This window comes from Homarus americanus, unplaced genomic scaffold, assembly GCF_018991925.1.
Source record: "Homarus americanus isolate GMGI-L3 unplaced genomic scaffold, GMGI_Hamer_2.0 scaffold57980, whole genome shotgun sequence".
NCBI lineage: Eukaryota > Metazoa > Arthropoda > Malacostraca > Decapoda > Nephropidae > Homarus > Homarus americanus.
Window position 1 is genome coordinate 9,781,483 of NW_024716703.1, and position 23,193 is coordinate 9,804,675.

General features: G+C 39.3%; 1 protein-coding gene across 1 annotated transcript in view; it reads right to left on the reverse strand.

Annotated features, from left to right (window-relative positions):
* LOC121858278 overlaps nucleotides 1-23,193 on the reverse strand; it is a 127,465-nt gene that overhangs the window by 20,082 nt on the left and 84,190 nt on the right. Inside the window, exons 7-8 of the mRNA XM_042354588.1 lie at nucleotides 12,912-13,042; nucleotides 6,073-6,232 (exon numbers count right to left, since the gene is read on the reverse strand). Of these exons, the coding sequence (XP_042210522.1) occupies nucleotides 6,073-6,232; nucleotides 12,912-13,042 (291 nt within the window). The remainder of the gene's footprint in view (nucleotides 1-6,072; nucleotides 6,233-12,911; nucleotides 13,043-23,193) is intronic.

Sequence of the window (23,193 nt, forward strand, 5' to 3'; positions counted from 1 at the left end):
CCTTGAAGGACTGGAAAACGGGTTTTATCACTATTTTCCTAACATCAGCGACAGGAGTTTTGAATTTAATCTTGCCAGGAACCCCTTTTCCGTGGAAGTTGAAGCTGTTCCTGAAGCCTTACAAGAAGAGTTTTTTGAACTGAAGTTCAATTCTGTAGCAAAGGATAATTTTACTTGTCTTGGTCTGGAAAAGTTTTGGGAGAAGTATCTCTCAGTTTACTAGAAAATAAGTCAGCGAGTCCTGCAACTCATTGTCCCCTTTTTATCTACTTACCTGTGTGAAGTAGGTTTTTCAGCATTGGTTGGAATCAAAACAAAGCAAAGAAACAAGCTTGATGTGGCGAGCGATCTCCGATGTGCCCTTAGCCAGACGCCACCAAATATTCCCAGACTAGTAAGTCAGAAGAGCCAGCATCACCCATCTCATTGATGAGTACTACCAAACCACCAAGGTCAATAGATATAATCCTCAGTTTTATTTGTGACATACTGATTTAAGTAGTACCTGTGGCGAAAGTGTGTAAAAAACTCGCTTTTATTGATATCACTTTCTTCTGTTTTCCAATGAATATTTTGTTTGCGTTTTACACTAAAATTGCTGCATATGGATGATTAAATAAATCAGTAAGGAGAATGTGTAAAAATCATTAGTGTTGTACTAATGTAGACAGTAATTGTATTGAAATTAAGGAAAAAATATTTCATTGCAATTAACATTTTCTGTTTTCTGTTAATATGATCTGTGTTACACTGAAGCTGGTTGAATAAGGATGATAAACTAAAACTATAAACTAGCTGCATAAGGATAATCAAATAAATCAGTAATTGGAGAATGTGTAAAAGTCAATGGTGATGTATTAATTTAGCCAGTAATTTTAATGAAAGTAAGGGAACAAATTGTTTTCATTGTAATTAGTATTTTCTACTGTCTATTAATACTATTTATGGGTTAAATTGCAAATGGGTGCATAAGAATATGAAAGTAAAACTAAAATGTAAATGAAATAAATGTCTCTCATTCAACCGTAAACTCACATAAATAATTAACTATAATAGTGTGAAAAGGCATCACATACCATTTAATTAAAACTGAAGGGGTGGGAGGTGGGCGTGGGATCTAGGACTTATGCAGAGGTGGGGGTGGGGGTGGAGGGCGCGAGGCAAAAAAGTTTAAGAACCACTGGTCTAGAGTGTATCACAGTATGCAAAAGTAATTTTTCTTTGTACTTTTCGCACTATAGGTCTGAATCTGGATTAAATTTTTGGATAGGTCGCTGGTTCACACTCCAGTCACCCCTAGTTCACCCAGTTTTTTGAGTACCAAACTTTACAGTTGGGCAAAGTGAAAATGGTAGAGTGCAGTGCCGGTCAAACTGCCCCTATTGTATACCAAAAACAGGATTAGTTTAAACTGTGCCGTATACCTACTGGCCGTAACGATCCTTTAGGTCTACTGGATTCATTTTCATAGACTGCGCCGTCAAGTATGATGTGTTTCTGCTCGGTCAGTTTCTACCGTGATTTATAGGAGAAAAAGTAACTAAATTTATATCTTCGACAATATTGTACGAGTTTATTATTAAGGTTACTGTATATATGCTTAAGTCTCCGTGACCTATGTTTACTGTTAAACGTGATTAATAAGTTACAATAAAAAGTGAAAGTTTTTATTTTTAGATGGCCATTTGTCCAATACTGCGTACCCATGAAAAAAGAACACAGGCGAAATCCTGGGTCATTTGGACAATATTTAGAGGTGGCTCAAGCCATTTGAAGTTAACACTACTGAAATTATTATTGATTTTTTCTAATTTCTTTATTTATGAACCGATTACTATGAAACTTTGCAGGTATATGTAGAATGCAAATTCAAACTAAAGTTGTTCCTAACATTTTTTCTAAAAATGAGTAATGAGTATTTTGGCTGGTGCAGCTATTGGCAATGCAGAGGGGAGGGAGAGGCGGGTGTCAGTCGGGGTAGGGGGAAGAGGTTGTGTGCCAGTGTCTGACTGGTACAGTAGCATCAGTTGTGTGTGAGACGTGACGGTGGGTGTGTGTGCGTCGCTCTTGTTGCAGTATTACGGTTAGTACCATTGTCTTTGTCTAAAATCAATGCATCAATTTAGGTATATAACACTTTAAAAACTTTATACAAGTGATCTTGCATGCCGTATGCTTTATGGGTGCTGTTGTTTGCATAACAGTAACAACATAAGTTACATAAATGTTTTTGTTTGTTTCAGGTTCAATGGAGAGTACACGTTCAAAAACTGAAGTTTGGCTCATTGGTCAACACAAAACCGAAATCACGGGTGCACAACTTCCTTCAAGAGGAGATGTTCTACGTCTGTTTTTCCACGGTCACAATGAACATAAGAAAACAGTGAATGATTCTGCGAGTGAAGTTGCAGCATCGGTTATTAGTTTCTGGAATAAAGCACGGATTCCTACCATAACTGAGAAGAGTATTGGACGAAAGGTAGTGGATCTTTTTTTAATGTGGAAGGGACTTAAGAAAAACTGCACTCGCACTACAGACACACAACGTAAGAAAGAGGAAACTTTTTGTGATGAGTTAGAGGACCTCTTCGATGTTGCCCACCCCAAGGCAATGCAGCTCTTGACCATCAAAGAAGACCGAGCATTCCTGGCAGCGCAACGAGAAAAAGGGAGAAGAGGTGTAATGGCAGGAGTAGACAAAAAGATTGCTTGTTCCATCAAGCGTCGGGAAGAAAGCAAGAGTAAGCAATCTCTACAACAGAATCAAGCCAGTTCTGCTCTTGAATATGATGAGTTGGGTTCTTCGTCTGAAACAGAATCACAATCAAGCTCGTCATCATCTACAAGTTCCCTAGCGATATCACCAGTGGTATCTTCTTCCAATCGTAAACGTGCTACTCTCAAAGTTATCACCCCTGAATTGTCAAGTACATTGGACCGCACTGGGATCAGTCACCGCTCTGCTCTCCGGATCGTCAGTGCCACGGCTGCTAGTCTAGGTCATGACCCAATGGAACTAGTTTTAAACTATGAGACAGTGCGTACTTCGCGAGCGACCCACCGTTCTGGGATTGCCAACGAAATTAAAGAAAAATTTCAACCTAGTGAAGTGCTCACTGTGCACTGGGATGGAAAAATTATTCCTGATGAACAAGGAGCGAGTGTTGACCGAATCGCCATTCTTGTCTCCGGAATCAATACTGAAAAGCTGCTTGGTGTCCCGAAACTATTGTCAGGGACTGGACAGGCCATTGCTACAGCAGTCAGTGCAGCGCTGGAAGAGTGGAAAATATCAGAGAATGTTTCAGCACTCAGTTTTGACACAACAGCTTCAAACACTGGGCACTTGTCGGGGGCATGTGTCATTCTGGAGCAGAAACTCGGCCGCCGTCTTCTGCATCTCGCGTGTCGTCACCACATCCTTGAGCTTGTTGCCGAGAAAGCGTATGTGGAATGCATGGGGCCTTCCTCTGGACCAGATAATACTCTCTTCTCTCGCTTCAAGCATAAGTGGAAGGACATCAGTCAAGATGACTACAGCCCTCTCTCAGACCTCCCTCCAAGTTTGTACGAGAAACGAGATGACCTCATCTGTTGCTGGAAACATCATCTGGGCAAGAAGCAGCAGCCACGTGATGATTACCGTGAGGTACTGGAGCTAGCAATCAGGTGTCTCGATGGAGCTCTACCCAAGTTTAATCTCCGACGGCCCGGAGCACTTCACCGAGCACGGTGGATGGCTAAGCTCATTTATGTCATGAAGATCCTGATTTTTGCTAATCAGTTTAAACTAACTGCTCGTGAGACATTAGGCTTGAAACGATTCACATTCTTTGTGCTAGAGGTGTATGTCAGTGCATGGTTCACGGCCTCCGTTCCATCCTCCGCTCCTGCTAATGATTTGCTGCTCCTCCAAGACCTGTCAGAGTACCACGACGTCAAAATATCAAGAACATGTCTCACAGTCTTCGGTCGTCACCTGTGGTACCTCAGTGAAGGCTTGGTGGGTCTTGCACTCTTCGATCCACAAGTTAATGCAACAATGAAGACAAACATAGTTCGGGCAATCGTTGAGAGGAAGGCGACCGAGGATTCACCAAAACGTGCTGCTCTTCCTGCCACATCTTCCCTTCCCACAAAGCAGCTCTCAGACTTTGCTTCTAGAGGATCAAACTTTCTATTTGAAAGTCTCAAAATGAAGACTTCTTTTTTGTCCAAGGAACCTGACACATGGTCTGATGATGAAGACTTCAAAACTGGCGTCGCAGTTGTGGGTGGTCTCAGAGTCATCAACGACACTGCAGAGAGAGGGATTGCCTTGATACAGGCATTCAACAGCAAGATCACGAAGAGTGAAGACCAGCGTCAACATCTGCTGCAGGTTGTTGAAGAGCAGAGGCGGTCACAACCAGGGACATCAAAACAGGACCTTACAAGCAAAAAGCGAAAACAATGAATGGGTTGTCCACACCTCTCCCACCCATTGATGTAAGCGTGTTCACTGCAGTTTCATTTTAAAAAGGAATTAATCATTTATATGTACAGTGTACACATAAACTTGCTCAATATGTAAATTTTAAAATAAACCGGCATATTATGAATATTCGTATTTTTTGCCAAAGGGATAAAACTTCAATTGACTTGAGCTACCTCTAAATATTGTCCAAATGACCCAGGATTTCGCCTGTGTTCTTTTTTCATGGGTACGCAGTATTGGACCAATGGCCATTCCATTTAATCAATTTTAGAAATTCACCCCTATGCACTATTGTCACCCTAGACTGATTAAGTTTAATAAATATTTCCGTGGCCAAGAAGAACTCAAATATGTAAATGTGGATTTAAAATGACCATTAAATATAAAATGACTTAATAATTTGTAACAACCATTTGCACATGGCGCGGTCAGGGAACCAAGGAGAAGAGACCCGCTATTATCAACCGTGAAAGTGTGAACTTAGTTTTCATATGATGCTCTGAGACGCAGTATATGTTGGATGTGTGATGATGTATTAGCGTAGAAGAAAAAACAAAGATATAGACAGATAAGAATAGAGAAGGAGAAGGGCAGAACCGTATAAAACAGTTATAACATCAATAGCATGTTAGATTGTATTGTTGCAGGTTAAATTATATCCAATCTGACCTAGATATTAACTCCAGATGTTCATCTTCCTGGTCTTAAAACACTTTCTTTATTAGAAAGCACATAATTTTATGGTAAGGTGCTATTTTGGTGGTTTCATGGTAGGTGCTATTCATTGCTCACTGCGCAAACCGAAGACCATAACTCCACTGAGCGCATTTATTATTGCCCCATCATCCAGTCCTCCGTTTTGGTCAATGGTGTCTGTAGTTCAGGATCTCAACACAGCTGGCGTTGCATTATCTTATTTAGTTTTGATAATAATTAATTCGGAAAAAAGACACGGACTTTCTGAGGTGACTGTACTTGACGTCTCAGGTGATGTAAAGGGTTTGTGAATTATCATTACGGTGCTGTATAACTGAGCTGTGTGTGTGTGTTTACATCAGGCATGCAAGAAGGCGTCGAGGCTATCACGCGGTGTGTGTGTATGTGTTCATATGCTCACATTAATGCATTCTTTTAGTACAAACTGCGAATGTCTGTTAAATTAGACGAGTACATACAAAAAATATTGCCCCTTTTCTTGTTGATACAATATGACACAATGGACGAACAATAATCTGATCACTATTTATGAATCCTTGACAACTGAATCGAAATGCTGAGCATTATGTTCATTAATTTCCAAACAATTCGAACCCAGGTGGCCAGAAAGGTTTTGTGTGTATACTTCACTTCCTAGCAGCTGATCGACAAAACACATAGTGGTTCACCTATAACAGAATATAAACCCAAATTAAACTAAAGAAACTATATTTAGCTTCAATAAATAAATAAAACACACTTAACTCACTTTCTCATAGTAGGAAATATGGGAAAAAAGGACACACACACACACACACACACACACACACACACACACACACACACACACACACACACACATATAGAGAGAGACGGGGCAGAAGAGAGATAATACTCACGCCTGACTGTAAGGTGGACGGCGTTACTGGTGGTGCGGCCCTCGATGTTGGCGGCGGTACACGTGTAAGAACCCGAGTGTTTCCTCTGCAGGTTCCTTAGCACCAAGTCCAGTCCGTTCATCACCACACCCGCGCTCATGTTGTGCACCAACTCAACACCCTGCAACACGAGTGCAATACAGAGAGTTAAGCATTCTGCAAGACTTGTAACATAAAATCAACATACTTAATCCCTCAAAAGTGGCGATATTTGAGCATTATATTCAGTACTTACAATAAGATCCTAATATGCCAGTTCAGTACCCTGCAATATGAATGCAACACAAAGTTCTGCACTACAAACCTTGCAACGTAAAATAAACACAACTTCTCGTCCCTCAGAACAGTAACGACGTGCTAGCTGTGCGTGCAAGACTTGCAACATAATATGAAATTAGTCTAAGGATCTGCAACACGTGTCGAACACTACCGAATATTCTCGGCGGTATATCAACATCACGTCTTTCAAATACAGTGACAATGCATAAGCACAAACTCCGGTTCAAGAAGCTGCCACTTCAATACAATTATACAGGGTTAAACATTACGTAAGCCTGGTAGCATAATATCAAAGCTCAAGGTTCGAGAGACAGTCCACACATGCTTCATGACGGTTCATCTGCATCATGACTTATGACATAAACAAAACACAGACGTTTCAGTATTTACATCTTTCGACACAGACAGAAAGTAGAGAGATATAATACCCGTCCTTGGACATAGCAAAGTTGTTTAACATGTCCTTAAAAACAGGTGTAATACCAGAATCCTGAAGGATAGCGAATGTAATACCGATTTTCAAGAAGGGGGATAGATCACTATCCTCTAACTACCGCCCAATCAGTCTAACATCAATAGTAGGCAAATTACTGGAAGCAATCATTTCAAACTCTATTCGAAATCACCTGGAGAAGCACGGATTGATCAATGATTCCCAGCATGGCTTCACAAGCGGACGTTCTTGTCTAACTAATCTATTAACATTCTTTTCATCAGTTTTCGAATCGAGGTGGACTTATGATGTGGTATATCTCGACTTTAGCAAAGCCTTCGACAGAGTCCCCACGAAAGACTAATTAGAAAGGTAGAAGCACATGGCATCAAAGGTAACATCCTTAAATGGATTAGGGCGTGGTTACAAGACAGGAAACAGCCAGTGAGCATTAACGGCTATAAGTCCCATTGGAGCAACGTCACAAGTGGAGTTCCCCAAGGCTCAGTACTTGGACCATTATTATTTATTATATGCATAAACGACATAGATATCGGCATAGACAGCAACATAAGTAAATTTGCTGATGACACTAAAATAGGACTTGTTATTAAATCTGACGAGGACTCTGCAAAACTACAGGAAGATCTAAACAAATTTTTCGAATGGTCTGAAAAATGGCAGATGAAATTCAACGTGGACAAATGTAAAGTACTCAGTATAGGAGATGTAAACAGGGAAACCAGATACCAGATGAACAACGATGCCATAGAGAAATCCGACTGCGAGAGAGATTTAGGAGTAATGATAAGTAGGAACGTTAAGCCAAGTAAACAATGTGTTTTTGCTCGTAACAAGGCTAATAAAGTACTTGGGTTCATACAAAGGAGTGTTAGTTACAAGACTAGAGAGGTCATCCTAAAACTGTATCTTGCTCTTGTGAGACCACACCTGGATTACGCAGTTCAGTTCTGGTCGCCGTATTACAGAATGGATATAGAATTCTTGGAAAGAATTCAAAGGAGAATGACAAGACTAATCCCGGGCATTAGGAACCTTGAGTATAGACTATAGAGACAGGTTAAAGCATCTTAATTTGCACTCCCTCGAGAGACGTAGAGCGAGGGGCGACCTGATAGAGGTGTATAAGTGGAAGTCAGGGCTAAACAAAGGGGACATTACAAAGGTACTCAAACTATCCAACCAGGAGCGAACTCGTAACAATGGTATTAAATAAGACAAATTTAGATTTAGGCGTGAAGTAGGTAAACACTGGTTTGGAAACAGAGTAGTGGATGAATGGAACAAGTTACCAAATATCATCATTAACTCGCATACGCTGAATAGCTTCAAACATAGGTTGGATGGATATATGAGCAATAGGGGTTGGGTGCAAACGGGACTGCCCAGTATGGGCCAATAGGCCCGCTGCAGTTTCCTCCATTCTTATGTTCTCATGTTCTTATGAACCTGCAAAACTACGTTAATTCTCATACTTTGCAACGCATTCTTACCTCACTGAGCTTATTCAACATGTTGTGCACGTACAAAACTTCTCTTATTGCAATGCACAACAAAACTCCAGCTTCGTAGTTAAGAACAACATCACATAAGTATCAAACAAGGGTAATACGGTTACTTCTGCAACACAACAACACACTCGTTCTGTTCTCACTTACCACAACATAACCACAATACTAAGTTTTTTGTACCTTCTACAACACAATCACAAAACCTTTGGTTGGATTTTACCTCCTCCAATACAACCACACCACAGTAGATGTGTCTCTAACTACTGCAACATAACCACAACATATTAGCTATTTTTTCATCTCTTGTAACACATCCACAATACTTAATCTTTTTTCGCATTTGCAACACAGCCACAACTCAACTCATATACTTACAACCATAAGAATATAGGAACATAAGAATGGAGGAAACTGCAGCGGGCCTATTGGCCCATACTGGTCAGTCCCGTTTGCACCCAACCCCTATTGCTCATATATCCATCCAACCTATATTTCAAACTATCCAGCGTATTCGAATTAATGATGATATTTGGTAACTTGTTCCACACATCCACTACTCTATTTCCAAACCAATGTTTACCCATATCGCGCCTAAATCTAAATTTGTTTAATTTAAAACCATTACTACGAGTTCGTTCCTGGTTGAATAGTTTGAGTACCTTTGTTATATCACCTTTGTTTAATCCTGACTTCCATTTATACACCTCTATCATATCGCCCCTCGCTCTACGTCTCTCGAGGGAGTGCACATTAAGATGCCTTAACTTGTTTCTGTACTCAAGGTTCCTATTGCTCGGGACTAGTCTGTCATTTTCCTCTGAATTCTTTAGTACGGTGACCGGAACTGAACCTCATAATCCAAATGAGGTCTCACAAGAGCAAGATATAGTTTTAGGATGACCTCGCTAGTCTTGTAACTAACACTCTTTTGTATGAACCCAAGTATTTTGTTAGCCTTGTTTTGAGCAAATACACATTGTTGTCTTCGTTTAAGATTCCTACTTACCATTGCTCCTAAATCTTTCTCACAGTCGGATTTCTCTATAACAACGTTGTTCATTTTATATCTGATCTCACTGTTTGCATTTCCTAGACTTAATACTTTACATTTGTCCACATTAAATTTCATCTGCCATTTTTCAGACCATGTGAAAAATTTGTTTAAATCTTCCGGTAGTTTTGCGGAATCCTCGTCAGATTTAATTACACGCCCTATTTTAGGGTCTTTAGCAAATTTACTTATGTTGCTGTCTACGCCACAGTCACAACACATCTCCCACATTTACAACACACCCACAACACATCTCCCACATTTACAACACACCCACAACACAACATTCACACATACAACACACCCACAACACATCTCCCACATTTACAACACACCCACAACATAACATTCACACATACAACACACCCACAACACATCTCCCACATATACAACACACCCACACACACATACACATCTCCCACATTTACAACACACCCACAACACAACATTCACACATACAACACACCCACAACACATCTCCCACATTTAAAACACACCCACAACACAACATTCACACATACAACACACCCACAACACAACTCCTACCTTTATAACATTTACAACACACTCAGAACACGCTCCCCTACAACACTCACAATACACCCACAACACAGCTCCCACAGCCACAGCACACCCACAACACAACTCGCACCTTTATAACATTTACAACACACCCACAACACAGCTCCCACACCCACAACACAACCCCCACATTTACAACATTTACAACACACCCACAGCACACTCCCAACACTCATAATACAGCTCCCACAGTCACAACACACTCACACTTACAACACAACACAACACAACACAACAAATCACAACACAGTTCCCACACTTATAACACAACACAGCTCCTACACTTATAACACAACACAACACAACACAACAAAACACAACACAACAAAACACAACACAGCTCCCACACTTACAACACAACACAACACAACACAACAGAACACAACTCCCACACTTACAACACAACACAACACAACACAACACAGCACAACACAGCTCCCACACATATAACACAACACATCACGGGTCCCACAATTTCGTAAGACAACTACAGAACTTCTCAGCTTAAGTCACATTACCCTTATTTATAAAACTATGTGTATATAATCTCCTTGATATAACACACACATATCAACTTGCTAATGTTCCTTAATGATATCTTAAGGACGATGGCCAACTGAGAGAACCCCGATGTTTATATGAAGGAATTTAGATTAGGTGCGGAATTTAGGTGGCAGAGATCATAGAAGGAAATAAAGTTGTTTCTCAGCAAGTTGACGGTAAATTTATATGACTGTTAACGTGGCGACAGAAAATTTATATGACGTAACGTGACAAAGTTAATAACTGCAAACGTGGTGACAGAAATTTTAAAATCACGTAGGCCTATACAAAATCAATGTGATAACGATCCAGTCAGCTGCTAAACCACCACTAATTGAAAAGAGAAATATTCCTCCAAGATGATATTCTAAAGAGGCAAATAGACAAGTTAATAACAGCACTTGCCAACACTCGCCGCGTCACTACCTGTTAAACCCACTAATGGATATGTACTCATGATAGTAATTTTCTCTCGTAAATTTCTATGTAATAACAGTGGCGGGGGGTGGCGGCTATCCTGATAACAATCGTGTATGGGTTGATGAGATAACAAGAGACGATAACAGACCTCACTTTGGAAGCTTTGGCAAAAAGAGATGTTTTTTTTTTATAGTGTTGAAAATATTTAGGTAATACTTTATTCTATGTTGGATTATGTTAAGTGAATTAAGTATGACATTATAATAAGTAATCATTTTTAGTAATATTTAGTTTAGGGCAAAAGATATGTTGGAATATAATACGCGTTAAGAGTTCAGTATTAAAATGACTCTGTATAGGTTGTATTAGATAATAAACGATAATAAACTACCAAATTCGTTGTTTAGTTTAAAAAAAGATACCAGATTTTTTAGAAATGTATATTTCATTTTTTTTGTAAATATAATGTATATACTAGAAACTGGAATATATTATATACTTGTTTAAATTTTAGCATTATGATATGCGTATATGCAGGTTGTAGTGAAAAAAGGCGAAAAGATATATCCGCTTTAAAGGTTGGTATAATAGAACATACCTTCATAGAGACACATGCTGCGTAATACAGTGGATATGTTAAGTATACTAAATATAACAGATATTTATGTAAGGAAGTCACCGCTGGAAGAAATTCTTTATATTCACTTAACAGTGTGTCGTACAGTCAAACAATATTCGTATAAGTGGAAGATGATAATTATATAGAAATCAAACCTACAGTAAAATAAAGGAATTTACAATAAAAACTATATAATTTTGATATAGAGATACGACTTTGATGCTGTGAGTGACAACAGTGAGGCAACAAAGAACACAGATAAACATGACACATGGGGAATTTCGTTAAAATGTATTAGACGATCAATGGGCGTTAAAAAAAAAAGGTTAGCAAAATAATGTTGTTGATTTACATTTGTGATGAAAGCGAGGATGTAAACAAAGTGTGAAGGAAAACATGACATAGATTTGTAAAAATATGACAAACAAAATCATGTTGTGTTAAAGCATTTTTTTTCAATTTCACTTCACACACACACACACACACACACACACACACACACACACACACACACACACACACACACACCTCAGTATTCTAACTTAAGCACGCATTTTACTCGATACAGGTTAGTGATGCAGTTAACAATGCATTAATTGTTACAATATTTTGTTGATAACAGAAACCCTTCAAACATAGGAATCAAAATTGGTTAATATCACAGATCCCTTCCTGTAGACACAGCTTTCAGGCAAGGTCGATAACACTCAGGTGAAGCTCCTTCCAGAACTTAATAACAATAATACATAGCAGCTTATTCAAATGTGCCACCACGTCAATGAAAAGAAATATCAATGAATTATACTCGTAAGCAAATAAGTAAATAGTTAAATAATAAATCTGTAAGTAAGTAAACAAGTATTTCGTTATTATTGGTCGATTAATAATAAAACAATAATTGATATTTAAGTAATCAAATAAATAAATAAATGACTAAACAAATAAACTTTAAGCTACTAAGAAATGCCTATACACCTACACTTAAAAGAGTTGTAGGTCAAAGGAGAAGGGAGAGCCGTGTGTGTGTGTGTGAGGTGAGTGATCCATTCTTTATCAGAGGTGCCAGGGATGAGAGGGAGGAGAAGGTTGCAGGTGTGGGTATCACTTCCCAACAGTGTAGAGATGACAAATAACGAATAGAGTTACTATGGCACAGAGGAGAAAGGAGAGTGGTACTAGAGAGAGAGAGAGAGAGAGAGAGAGAGAGAGAGAGAGAGAGAGAGAGAGAGAGAGTTTAGATTTTATGAGTTAAAATAAGGCACGGTATGATGGTTTGAAGACAGAGAGCCTCAAAGGTAAAAGGAAGACACAGAGCAGAAGAAAACATTCCCAGCTACTCACATTGTGATGCCAGTCGACGCGATGGAAGGTCGGGTTAGCTTCTATGTTACACTCGAAGTATACGTCGTCCCCTTCCTTCAACAGACCAGGTTTCACGTTCTTTCCAAACCCAAGACCGACTACCGGTGCGTCTGCAACAACAGTCCTAGTTACTGTAAGCGGACCTGGTTAGCCGGTGGGTGGGTGTCTGGTTAGATGGAGGGGGTAGGTGGGTATCTTGATCACTGGAGGGAGGGTGGGTGGGTGTCTGGATCGCTGGAGGAGGTGGGTGGGTGTCTAGGCTGGAGGGAGGGTGGGTGGGTGTCTGGTTAGATGAAGAGGGTAGGTGGGTATCTTGATCGCTGGAGGGAGGGTGGGTGGGTGTCTGAATCGCTGGAGGGAGGGTGGGTGGGTGTCTAGATCGCTGGAGGAAGGGTGGGTGGGTGTCTGGATCGCTGGAGCGAGGGAGGGTGGGTGGCCCTTAGGTTAGCTGGTAAGTTGGATGGGTGCTGATGTTAGGTGAAAGGAAGGAGGGTGAGATGTGTAAGATTAGCTGGAGAGTGGGAGGGTAGAAGAGAGGTAGGGAGGGCAGGATAAGTGAATGCCAAATTAGCTGGGGTTAGGGAGGGTTGGATTGATGTGTGGTTAGGTGGAAATAGGGGAGGTTACCTGGGTGGATATGAAATTAAGTTGTGGGTGGGAGGGTGGAGTGGATGGCTGAGAGAGAGAGGGAGATACTTCCCATAATTATCATGGTATTTACGCTAACATCCTTCAGGCAACATATGGCACACATTAAACACATATTATAAATACAATACATCAAGTGAATGTGTATCCTGACCTCCATATACAGCCTCCGTTAATTTACACACATAACTAAAACATGTTAAAAATTTAATACACTTCACCAAACACAATGTGTAAATGACTTAACTCTAATAAGATTGAGCCACATGACAATAGTATCAAGCTTCCCCTACTTAAACACTGCCCTCGCCTGGAAATTACTGTGCCAGCACTTAATACCGAAATTTATACCCTTAATAATGTTTCTCAATACACTTTCTGCATCGAACCTGACAGTTGATCTGAACGCTTAATCGCCTGGGTACACATTGGGCTGTTAATTGAAGCGGTGTTTCATTCCGCGAGACTCGATTACATCTCAAGTTGCTCTGTAATAGACCCAAATTATACCTCTTCCTGATTATACTGATTAACAAATATATTACAGTCAATCTCAAGTCTTGATAGGTATTGGACACACTTGGTTTATCTGAATCGATGTTTCAGTTCAAGTATGTCGAAAGTCACTGTGTTAAGTGTGTTAATGTACTCAAATAACTTCAGGTTACATGATGCTGAAGAACATAGATGAATATAAAACACTAGACTCAACTGAAGCAATAATGTTTTTAACTAAAGCCGTCACTTATTTGTACATCCACAATGGCTTGGAACCGAATAACTCGTGAATCAACATAATTGAACTTAACAACGATATAGCTACATTGAACCCCTGTGTGTTATCGAAATTGTGATAAAAAACTTGAATACTGTGAGTCGTCTATAGGAAGTAACTTAATCATCAGTTAACAGGCACTAACACTCTATAACAAACACATTAACACTTTTTAACAAACATCCTCTACGATCGAAAGTTAACAAGCACAAGTTAACAAATACCTATCAAAACAGATGTTAACATACTCTTGGTAACAAATACATGCTTATAAACATATATACCCGTGTTAACAGACGCATGTTAATAAATACATAATGAAAAAGACATTATCGGACAAGCATTACATTATGATCATACATTAACAACCACACATTAAAACAAAATAACAAACACATAAGGTGCAGGTGGACTATTGCTCTCACAGGTACTGGGTGGAAGTGATTATAACTGGAGCAATTTTCCGAACCCGGAACCTAAGTTAACCTAACGCATAATTAACTTCTCCTAATCATTGTTATTCTAATCTATATTATGTAACATAATCTACCTTATCCAGATATAAACAAACATAAACAGTCCCTAATATACTGTACCATCACAGCGATACCCGGAGTTTTAACAAGAAACCTCGGATGTAGTTCCGGGTGCGTATATTAGTTAACTCATTAGTGTTCTATCTAAATCTGCTTTAATGGACCAATAAAAGATTCTTCTCGTTTATAGGGATCAAGTGACTATTCATCCTGAACCAGTACCGCAATAGTTCTTGACCTCACTAAGCTCTAATTAAAGTAATATTTCATCTCTGAGAAATATCAGGCACTGTGTTAGTCAATCTCTAAAACATTTTGTCTCGTGTAAATGGGATTATCTAAATCCTTCCAAGTGACCCAAACTCCTATAACAGCCAGACAAGACTGAGGCTACAGTATGTTTCATCTACGTCAAGTCCTCGATCATAAGTAAAGTTTCACTGTAATGAACACTAATAACTGGTGGTGGTGTGTGGGAGTGTCGTGAGCAGAATGTCATTATCAGCTACCTCGGTGGTCTCCAGGTGTGTGTTACCTTGAGGAGGCAAACCCAAAGGACTAAATCTTATTGGTCTAAATCCCATTGAACGGAATCCTATTGGACAAAATCGCAATTGAGACGTTCTCTACAAGTTAATTCCTGCCGGACAGAATTCCAAGAGATAAAAATCCAACAAGAAAAATCCAGACGAATTTCTGTTGGATAAAATTCCATAGGAAAACTCACCGAAGAAAGACTCATCAGAAAGTTATCTGCAGGATAATATTCGTCCAGAAAATATCCCATTTAGACAAATTTCATCCGACGTAATCCCACCAAGAGAAAAATAATCACCAGAGATTCATGTCGAATGATATCTTATCGGAGAAAAATTCCAACGATCAATGTCCTATTGAGAAGTCTCACCAATTACGCACGCACGCATGCAAGCACGCACGCATGCAAGCACGCATGCAAGCACGCACGCACGCACGCACGCACACGGAGTCTTCATTTTTAGTTCATAGTTTGTAGTGGTATTATTATGTTGTTAAACATAGATAATCTTTGTGAAGGAACTTTATATTAACTGAAAATCAAGATTTCCGTTTTATCTTTTCAACTGAGATAATAACTCTTAATTCTTAAACATCTTCGTTGGATTCCTAACTCATGTATTCTTTCTCTATAGTACTACAGCACTACAATACAATACGCTGTAAAAATATTAGATTTCGGTAAAATTTAGTTAAAGTTCAAAGCCAAAATTAAGCGCCGGGGCTGTGGTGTGTGTTAATAATGCAGGGCTCTCCGTCCGTCTGTCCGTCCGTCTACGAGCTGTGAGCACGAGAACTTTAAAGAATGGTGATAGAATTTACCCAAAAATGTGATTTGGATATATCACCAGAATATCTCAGACGGGTCAAACAATGAACGATTTCTCTAGCTTCCAAAAATAACCAATGGCCTCTTAAATTTCACTGTAGCTCAGGTAATCATTACCTGAGGTGGAAAGTCTGAGAGGGTAATGAGCATCATCCCGAGAATAAAGGAAAAAAGGTAATAGCACCCTTAATGTATTGCACCTGTCTATTTTCTCATTACGTACCTACTCTTTGTCTTCTCTTCTCCAGCTTCCTCAGGTGTCTTGTAGACCTTGTCTTCATGTGTGTGTGTAATAAGTAAATAAATAATACTTAAGATAATAAATTAACATGTTATCGAGAAAACATGGCAGCCAAAGGGCTGAAAATATACAGTCAACAGATGGGAATGGGTCATTTGATTGACAAATTTTATGTAAGAAACATAAGGGCATCATTGATAAGTATGAGGAAGCAGAGCGATCCCATCTTGGTGCATTGGGGACGCCACAGGTGAGTGAGTGAAAGGTGAAGACAGCCCCTCGATCGACCCTGGGTTTCGGAAAAGTCTTATACATGGCTTACAGACTTCCTTAGTGACCGATTCCAAGCCGTACTCATCGTATGGCTTGGCGTCGGTCACTAAGGAAGTCTGTAAGCCATGGTATAAGACTTCACCGAAACCCAGGGTAGATTGATTTGCTAATTAAATTGTGGTCGACTAGGTCGAATGCCTTGGTGAAGTCAATGAAGGCGACAGCCACAGACGTCTTGCGTTTCTCTAGATGGCGGTATATGTAGTCGAGAAAGCGGATGAGACAGTGGGTGGTGGAGTAAGTTTTCATATTGTCAAATCGCTGATGATATATGGCGCCTGCAATATCGGCATAAGCCCAGTCAAAATCGAAACATTCGCAAATTAAGAATTGGTATTGGGGAGATGGCAATGGGTCGTAACTCATTTAAGGATTGTGGGCTCGTTGACTTGGGCACTGGTGACACATAATTATGAGGTCCTCCAGTCAGCTGGGCATCTTGCTTGACTGAGGGAAGCATTGGTGATGGAGCAGAGGGGTTTAGCTAGTTCCGGGAGAACGTCTTGTTTCATTAATAAGCTAATGTAGGTGGTGGAGCGCTTTAACTTCTGTTTGTCCAGATGTCTTGCTACTTCAAATTCTTCCACGAAGTCACTGGGAGAGTGTGCTGGTAGCTAAGCAGCGAGACTGGTTGTGTCAAGCATATAGTTACGAATTGGTCGTTAGATTACTCAGCTGCGTCATCATTAGTAGAGTCCACAGATTTCTTTAATCTTACCATACCACTGACTGATGTTGGTCTGCTTCGGGTGCTGCAGTTTGGTTGGGTCGTAAGACTTCTGCGAAGTGCGAATTTCACGGATAACTTGGTTGGGAAGGGCCCAGTAGCGGTTGTGGTCATTGAGATAAAAGGCGCTGTTTCTCTGCTGTATAAATCTTTTGATCCGAGGTTTGATCCAGGGCAAGTCAGCTGGTCGTAATCTGACTGACATCCCAAGGAAGAAGTGGTGGTAAGCTTCCGTGGTGGTGTTGTGGTAATTTGTTCATTTGGTGTCCACGTCATCCACATTTAGTAATTCAGTCCAGGGATGGTGAACTATCCACTGCCCGAAAAGACACACTGCAGAGTCAGTAATCGGCCTGTAGGTCTTGATGTAGGGTCTCTGCACTTAGGTGGTAGTGGCAGCTGGAGACTAAAGCACTGATAGGTGTGTGCTACACCCGATAGGAGGCATTGGTTGAGGTGGTTGGTACTGGTCCGCTCAGTGAGTTAAGATAAGGCCCAGGGTAATTTGACCATGTGGGGAAGTTCACAGCTTGTGATAGTAGCAGCTGGTCCAGGGTATCAGTGGTGTCAATTTCGTTATAAACCCCACATAGTACTTGTCAGGCACATGGGTTCTTAACTCTGAGGTGATCTGAGGTGCGTGCGTGTTCTTCTAATTTTTTTGTTTTTTTTCATCACTTATAATGCTCCTTTCTTCTTTCTTCCTCTTCTTTTTCTCTTTCCTCTATTATGGCTCACGTCCCACTTTATTCTCTCTCTCATTAGTCCTCTTTACTCTTTCTCTCATGTTATTATCTAGCTCTCCCAGTATCCTTTATTCCATTATCCCTCTTCTGGTCATTATCGTTATTGTTTAAGTATTATCTGCTTCATATATTATCTCTCTGTTCGTCATCTATCACTGCCTCCTCTATGTCATTCATTATTGCATCTTACTATTTTATTGTTCTATGCATAGCTATTTATTTCATTTCCAAAGCTATCATTTTTTTAATGAGTCTTATTCATTATTTCTTTAGTCTTCCTCTCTGTTACGTAATTATTATCTAATTATTTACCCAAATTATTCATTATTTCAATCCATTTTTCCATTATTCGTTCTCTTTGTTTCTTATCTAATTCATCTATAAACAAGACTGCGATAGGAGAAATCTTTTTGATCACACGGCCTAGAGTGTATTGTCTTAGCCGTCCCAGGAAGGTTGATTAAAGATGGTATCCCCTCACCATCTGGTTCCCTCTGGGGCCCCTCGTTACTCCTTCTACAGATGACCCAGAACAAATCTCGTGGTGTTATATCTGTTTTCTCTCAGGTTGAATTAGCGCTTCCTAAGCCTTAGTGAGTCTCCAGAATTCGCTACTGTATTGTATGTATGTCTCTCTCTGTCTGTATGTAATGTAATGTAATGTAATGTCTGTCTGTCTGTCTGTCTGTCTGTGTGCGTGCGTGCGTTCGTTCGTGCGTGCGTGCGGTGGGGGGTAGATGTGTATGCGTGTGGCCTAAGATTGCTTAGTTTGGGGTTACAGTACAAACTTAAAACACTAGAAAATTCATGTGCAAAATTATATATATATATATATATATATATATATATATATATATATATATATATATATATATATATATATATATATATATATATATATATATATATATATATATATATATTCTTAACTATAAACCGTACTCTAAATTTCTCAGCAGTACATGTTCTTAAACTAATAATTATGAGTTATGAAAGATAAAACACTCCCAAGTACGCATAACCTTTTATTGAAGCAGATGATTAATGCACAAATGACAACATCAACATCAAATCACCTCAGGTATCTTGGTGGAAAGTATCACAACAGTAGACAGCATAAAAGCGATTCACTCACGACCCAACGAAAGAGTAATGGTATAAAAGTGGATCTACCCGGATTAAGTGCTGAAAACGCGCTCTCTGTATCTTGTCTGAACGGAAAATATAAACAAACCTGGCACACGCAGAGATTTTCACGGTATTATTTTTTATTTATTTTTTTATTTATTTTTTTTAAAAGACGATGACGCATTTGGCATTCGTGGGTGTGTGGGTGTGGGAGGTGGAGAGATACTTTCAGACAGATGGAGATGTGGTGATTATCTAAAATTATTGACAGCTACAGGAGAGAGAGAGAGAGAGAGAGAGAGAGAGAGAGAGAGAGAGAGAGAGAGAGAGAGAGAGAGCAGGTACCCTCAGGCAGGATAAGTCCAGCTAGCTATCTCGGTGTTAATAAGCTGGAAGGGTAAGTTGGTCGGCGTGGTAGGAGGGAGGCACATCATCACTGAATCACAATGAGTTGTTCTAAGGCTCGCAAAAAACACTTTATAATGATAAGCCGATTCTTATCTCAGCCTAAAACACTTGTGAAGTAGATGGAGTGAATCTAAGAGAGGGGTTGAAGTAATTGATATAGGGAGGGGTGACAGAGAGAGAGAGAGAGAGAGAGAGAGAGAGAGAGACAGCGTGTATGAAGGAAGGTCTTTATATAGCAAAACATAAAGGACTGTTCCACTATGATGAAGCACTTTACAGAATCATCCTCACCTCCAATATTATCATGAGTTATTGCCAATATACTGTGAAATGAACGACCCTTCAATTGATACCACACGAGCGAGAGAGAGAGAGAGAGAGAGAGAGAGAGAGAGAGAGAGAGAGAGAGAGAGAGAGAGAGAGAGAGAGAGAGAGTTAACATGAGATAAATAGACAACCAGTAACACTATGAATTACCACCAATACGCTGTGTAATATACGACCTTTCAATATTTATTTCACCCACAGTAAATCCCCCAGAGAGGAATTTCACCTTTTATCCGTAAGATTGCCTCAATTTACGGTAGTTACTTTGAGTAAATACCTCTGGGAAATCTTAAAATTTGTGGAGGGTTTTGGCGATGAATAAAACCTTTGAGAAATATATGAACCACAAGTGGGAGTGTTTTATTAATCTTAAATATTGGGAATTTTGTTAATCACTGGAGAAATGTTATAATAATTTTAACCTTTGAGAAATCTATAAACTAGGTGATATTTTATACTGAACATAACCTTTGTGATACTTGTAGAATGTATACCCCTAGAAGGTGTCTCATAATAAATAATAATCTCTGAAAAATATGCAAAATTCCTGTGTAAGTTGAGGATACGAGCGTGTGTGTGTGTGTGTGTGTGTGTGTGTGTGGATATTTGTACTTGTCATGTTTACCTTTTCTTTATCGCTCTCTGCTCGTCTCCCATCACTCTCCCTCTGCTTCTCTTCCTTCTTTGAGGTTTCTGTATCCCTTGATCCACCCCACAGAAAATTGGCAAAGGACGAAATATAGTGAAAGCTATTAAATAAATATCTCCAACTGGTATTAATTACTTGAGGAGTTCCCTGTCAATTAATCTGCAGTGGTTGAAATATTATAAGTTTCTCCTACGTTCATGTTGTATCCCAGAATAGGTAATTTGTGGACAGGTATAAATAACATTGTTTATCTGGGAAGCTATCAAATATATTACAATTATCTTTACTAGGTTTCAGCAAATATGTCCGAATTTTAAATAATAAAGTTTACATGTTTTATTCACGTGAGATAAATACTCTGTGTTCTGCTGTATATCCACATGTTGCATCCACACAGAGCCATTGTTTTGTGATATCCACGTGTAGAAAATTGAATACATGTTATAAGAATTCCGCCAGCCCGAGCAATCAACAGCGCCCGACGCACCCTTACCTTCAGCAATGACTCGCTTTAAAATTGTTGCTACACCAGAAGAATATTCGCTCACCTTCTGCCTGTAGTGGCGCTCTACTCGGGAGTCTGCCTCTTTCAGCTTTTCAGCTTTACCTGTGTGTGTGTGTGTGTGTGTGTGTGTGTGTGTGTGTGTGTGTGTGTGTGTGTGTGTGTGTGTGTGTGTGAGAGAGAGAGCGCGCGCTTGTTTGGGAGTAAGGTTGGTTCTAAATGTGACCTGACTGATGGTATATGTTGACTTGGTGACTGGATATGAGGAAGGGTGAGGGAATCGTATGATCGAGAGAGAGAGAGAGAGAGAGAGAGAGAGAGAGAGAGAGAGAGAGAGAGAGAGAGAGAGACGAATCGTCTCCATTGTTTACACTCACTGCGAATAAAAGTAAAATACAGTGAAATAAAAATCAATCTTTGCTCATGTGTTAACTGTGGGATGTGAAATGGAAAAACTGTGTTGGAGGGAGAGAGCTTTTGTTCCTCCCTCCCTCCCTCCTTCCCTCCCTCCACCTCCCGCCCTCCACCTCCTGCCCCCACTCCTTCCCACACTCATTCCTTCTTCACTCCTCATTTCTTTCCCACCCTCACTCCGTACTTCTAAAGAAACTTGGAATAAGGTTTGAAAAGGAGAACTGAGTTATATAATATATTGTGATTTTAATAATTTTAGGCAGTTCCCACACTCTAAGAAATTTCCTGTGGTTTTCAGAAGTAACTGTAATTTATCTGGCCTCAAGATATTGTATCATATGCCTGCATGATTTATGAACCAATTAAGATGGTCAACAGATATCATTCAAATTGGTAAATAATCTTCTGATACTGAATCCTCTAAATTAAGCAAACGCCGTTTACAGGAACATAAATTACCGAAATAATTACATAAATTACTTAGAGTGTATTACTGCTATTACTACTACTACGAGTATAATAATAATAATAATGATAATAATAATGTTACGAACCCCTCCACCCAGCACTACGAACCACGCCATCTATTGTCCTGATCTACCTACCCAGCACCACGAGCAACGCCATCTAGGGACGAGACACGAGTATGACTCGTTTTAGTTACCACTCTGAGGTTTCCCTTCTCCATATCCTGGGTTGCGTCACCTCCTCAAAGTCTTCTTTGTCAGCTCCAATTCGAGGAGAGAGGACTTGGCTCTGGGAAGTGACCACAGGATCATCTATCCTCTAAACCTACGTGCAGTGACTACCTACCGTCTTCTACAATACTCAGCCTTACTCGTCAGCCATCTCAGCTCCTCACTTAAGTACTATTATCTTGTATTAACTCCCCCACGTCCACTTGCTTCGAGATTGTTTTATGTTTATTAATATGTATATACTGTTAATGTTTAGGTTAAGTTTGGTTAAGGGTAATTTATAAGCTGAATATTTTGTTAAGGGATTTATGGTACTCTATTATATACAACGAAAACTCGCATCCTTTGTCTACCCTTTTATAGTCCGATTGTCTTTGTTTTTTTTTATTGTTGTTACCTGTTGGGATCTGGGTAGACGTATAACTATATTCTAAATCCCCAACTCGTAACAATAATAATAATAATAATAATAATAATAATAATAATAATAATAATGATGATGATGATGATGATAATGATAATAATAATGATAATGATAATGATAATGATAATAATGATAATAATAATAATAATAATAATAATAATAATAATAATAATGATAATAATAATAAAAATAATAATAATGATAATAAAAATAAAAATAATGATAATAATGATAATAATGATAATAATAATAATGATAATGATAATAATAATAATAATGATAATAATAATAATAATGATAATAATAATAATAATAATGATAATAATAATAATAATAATA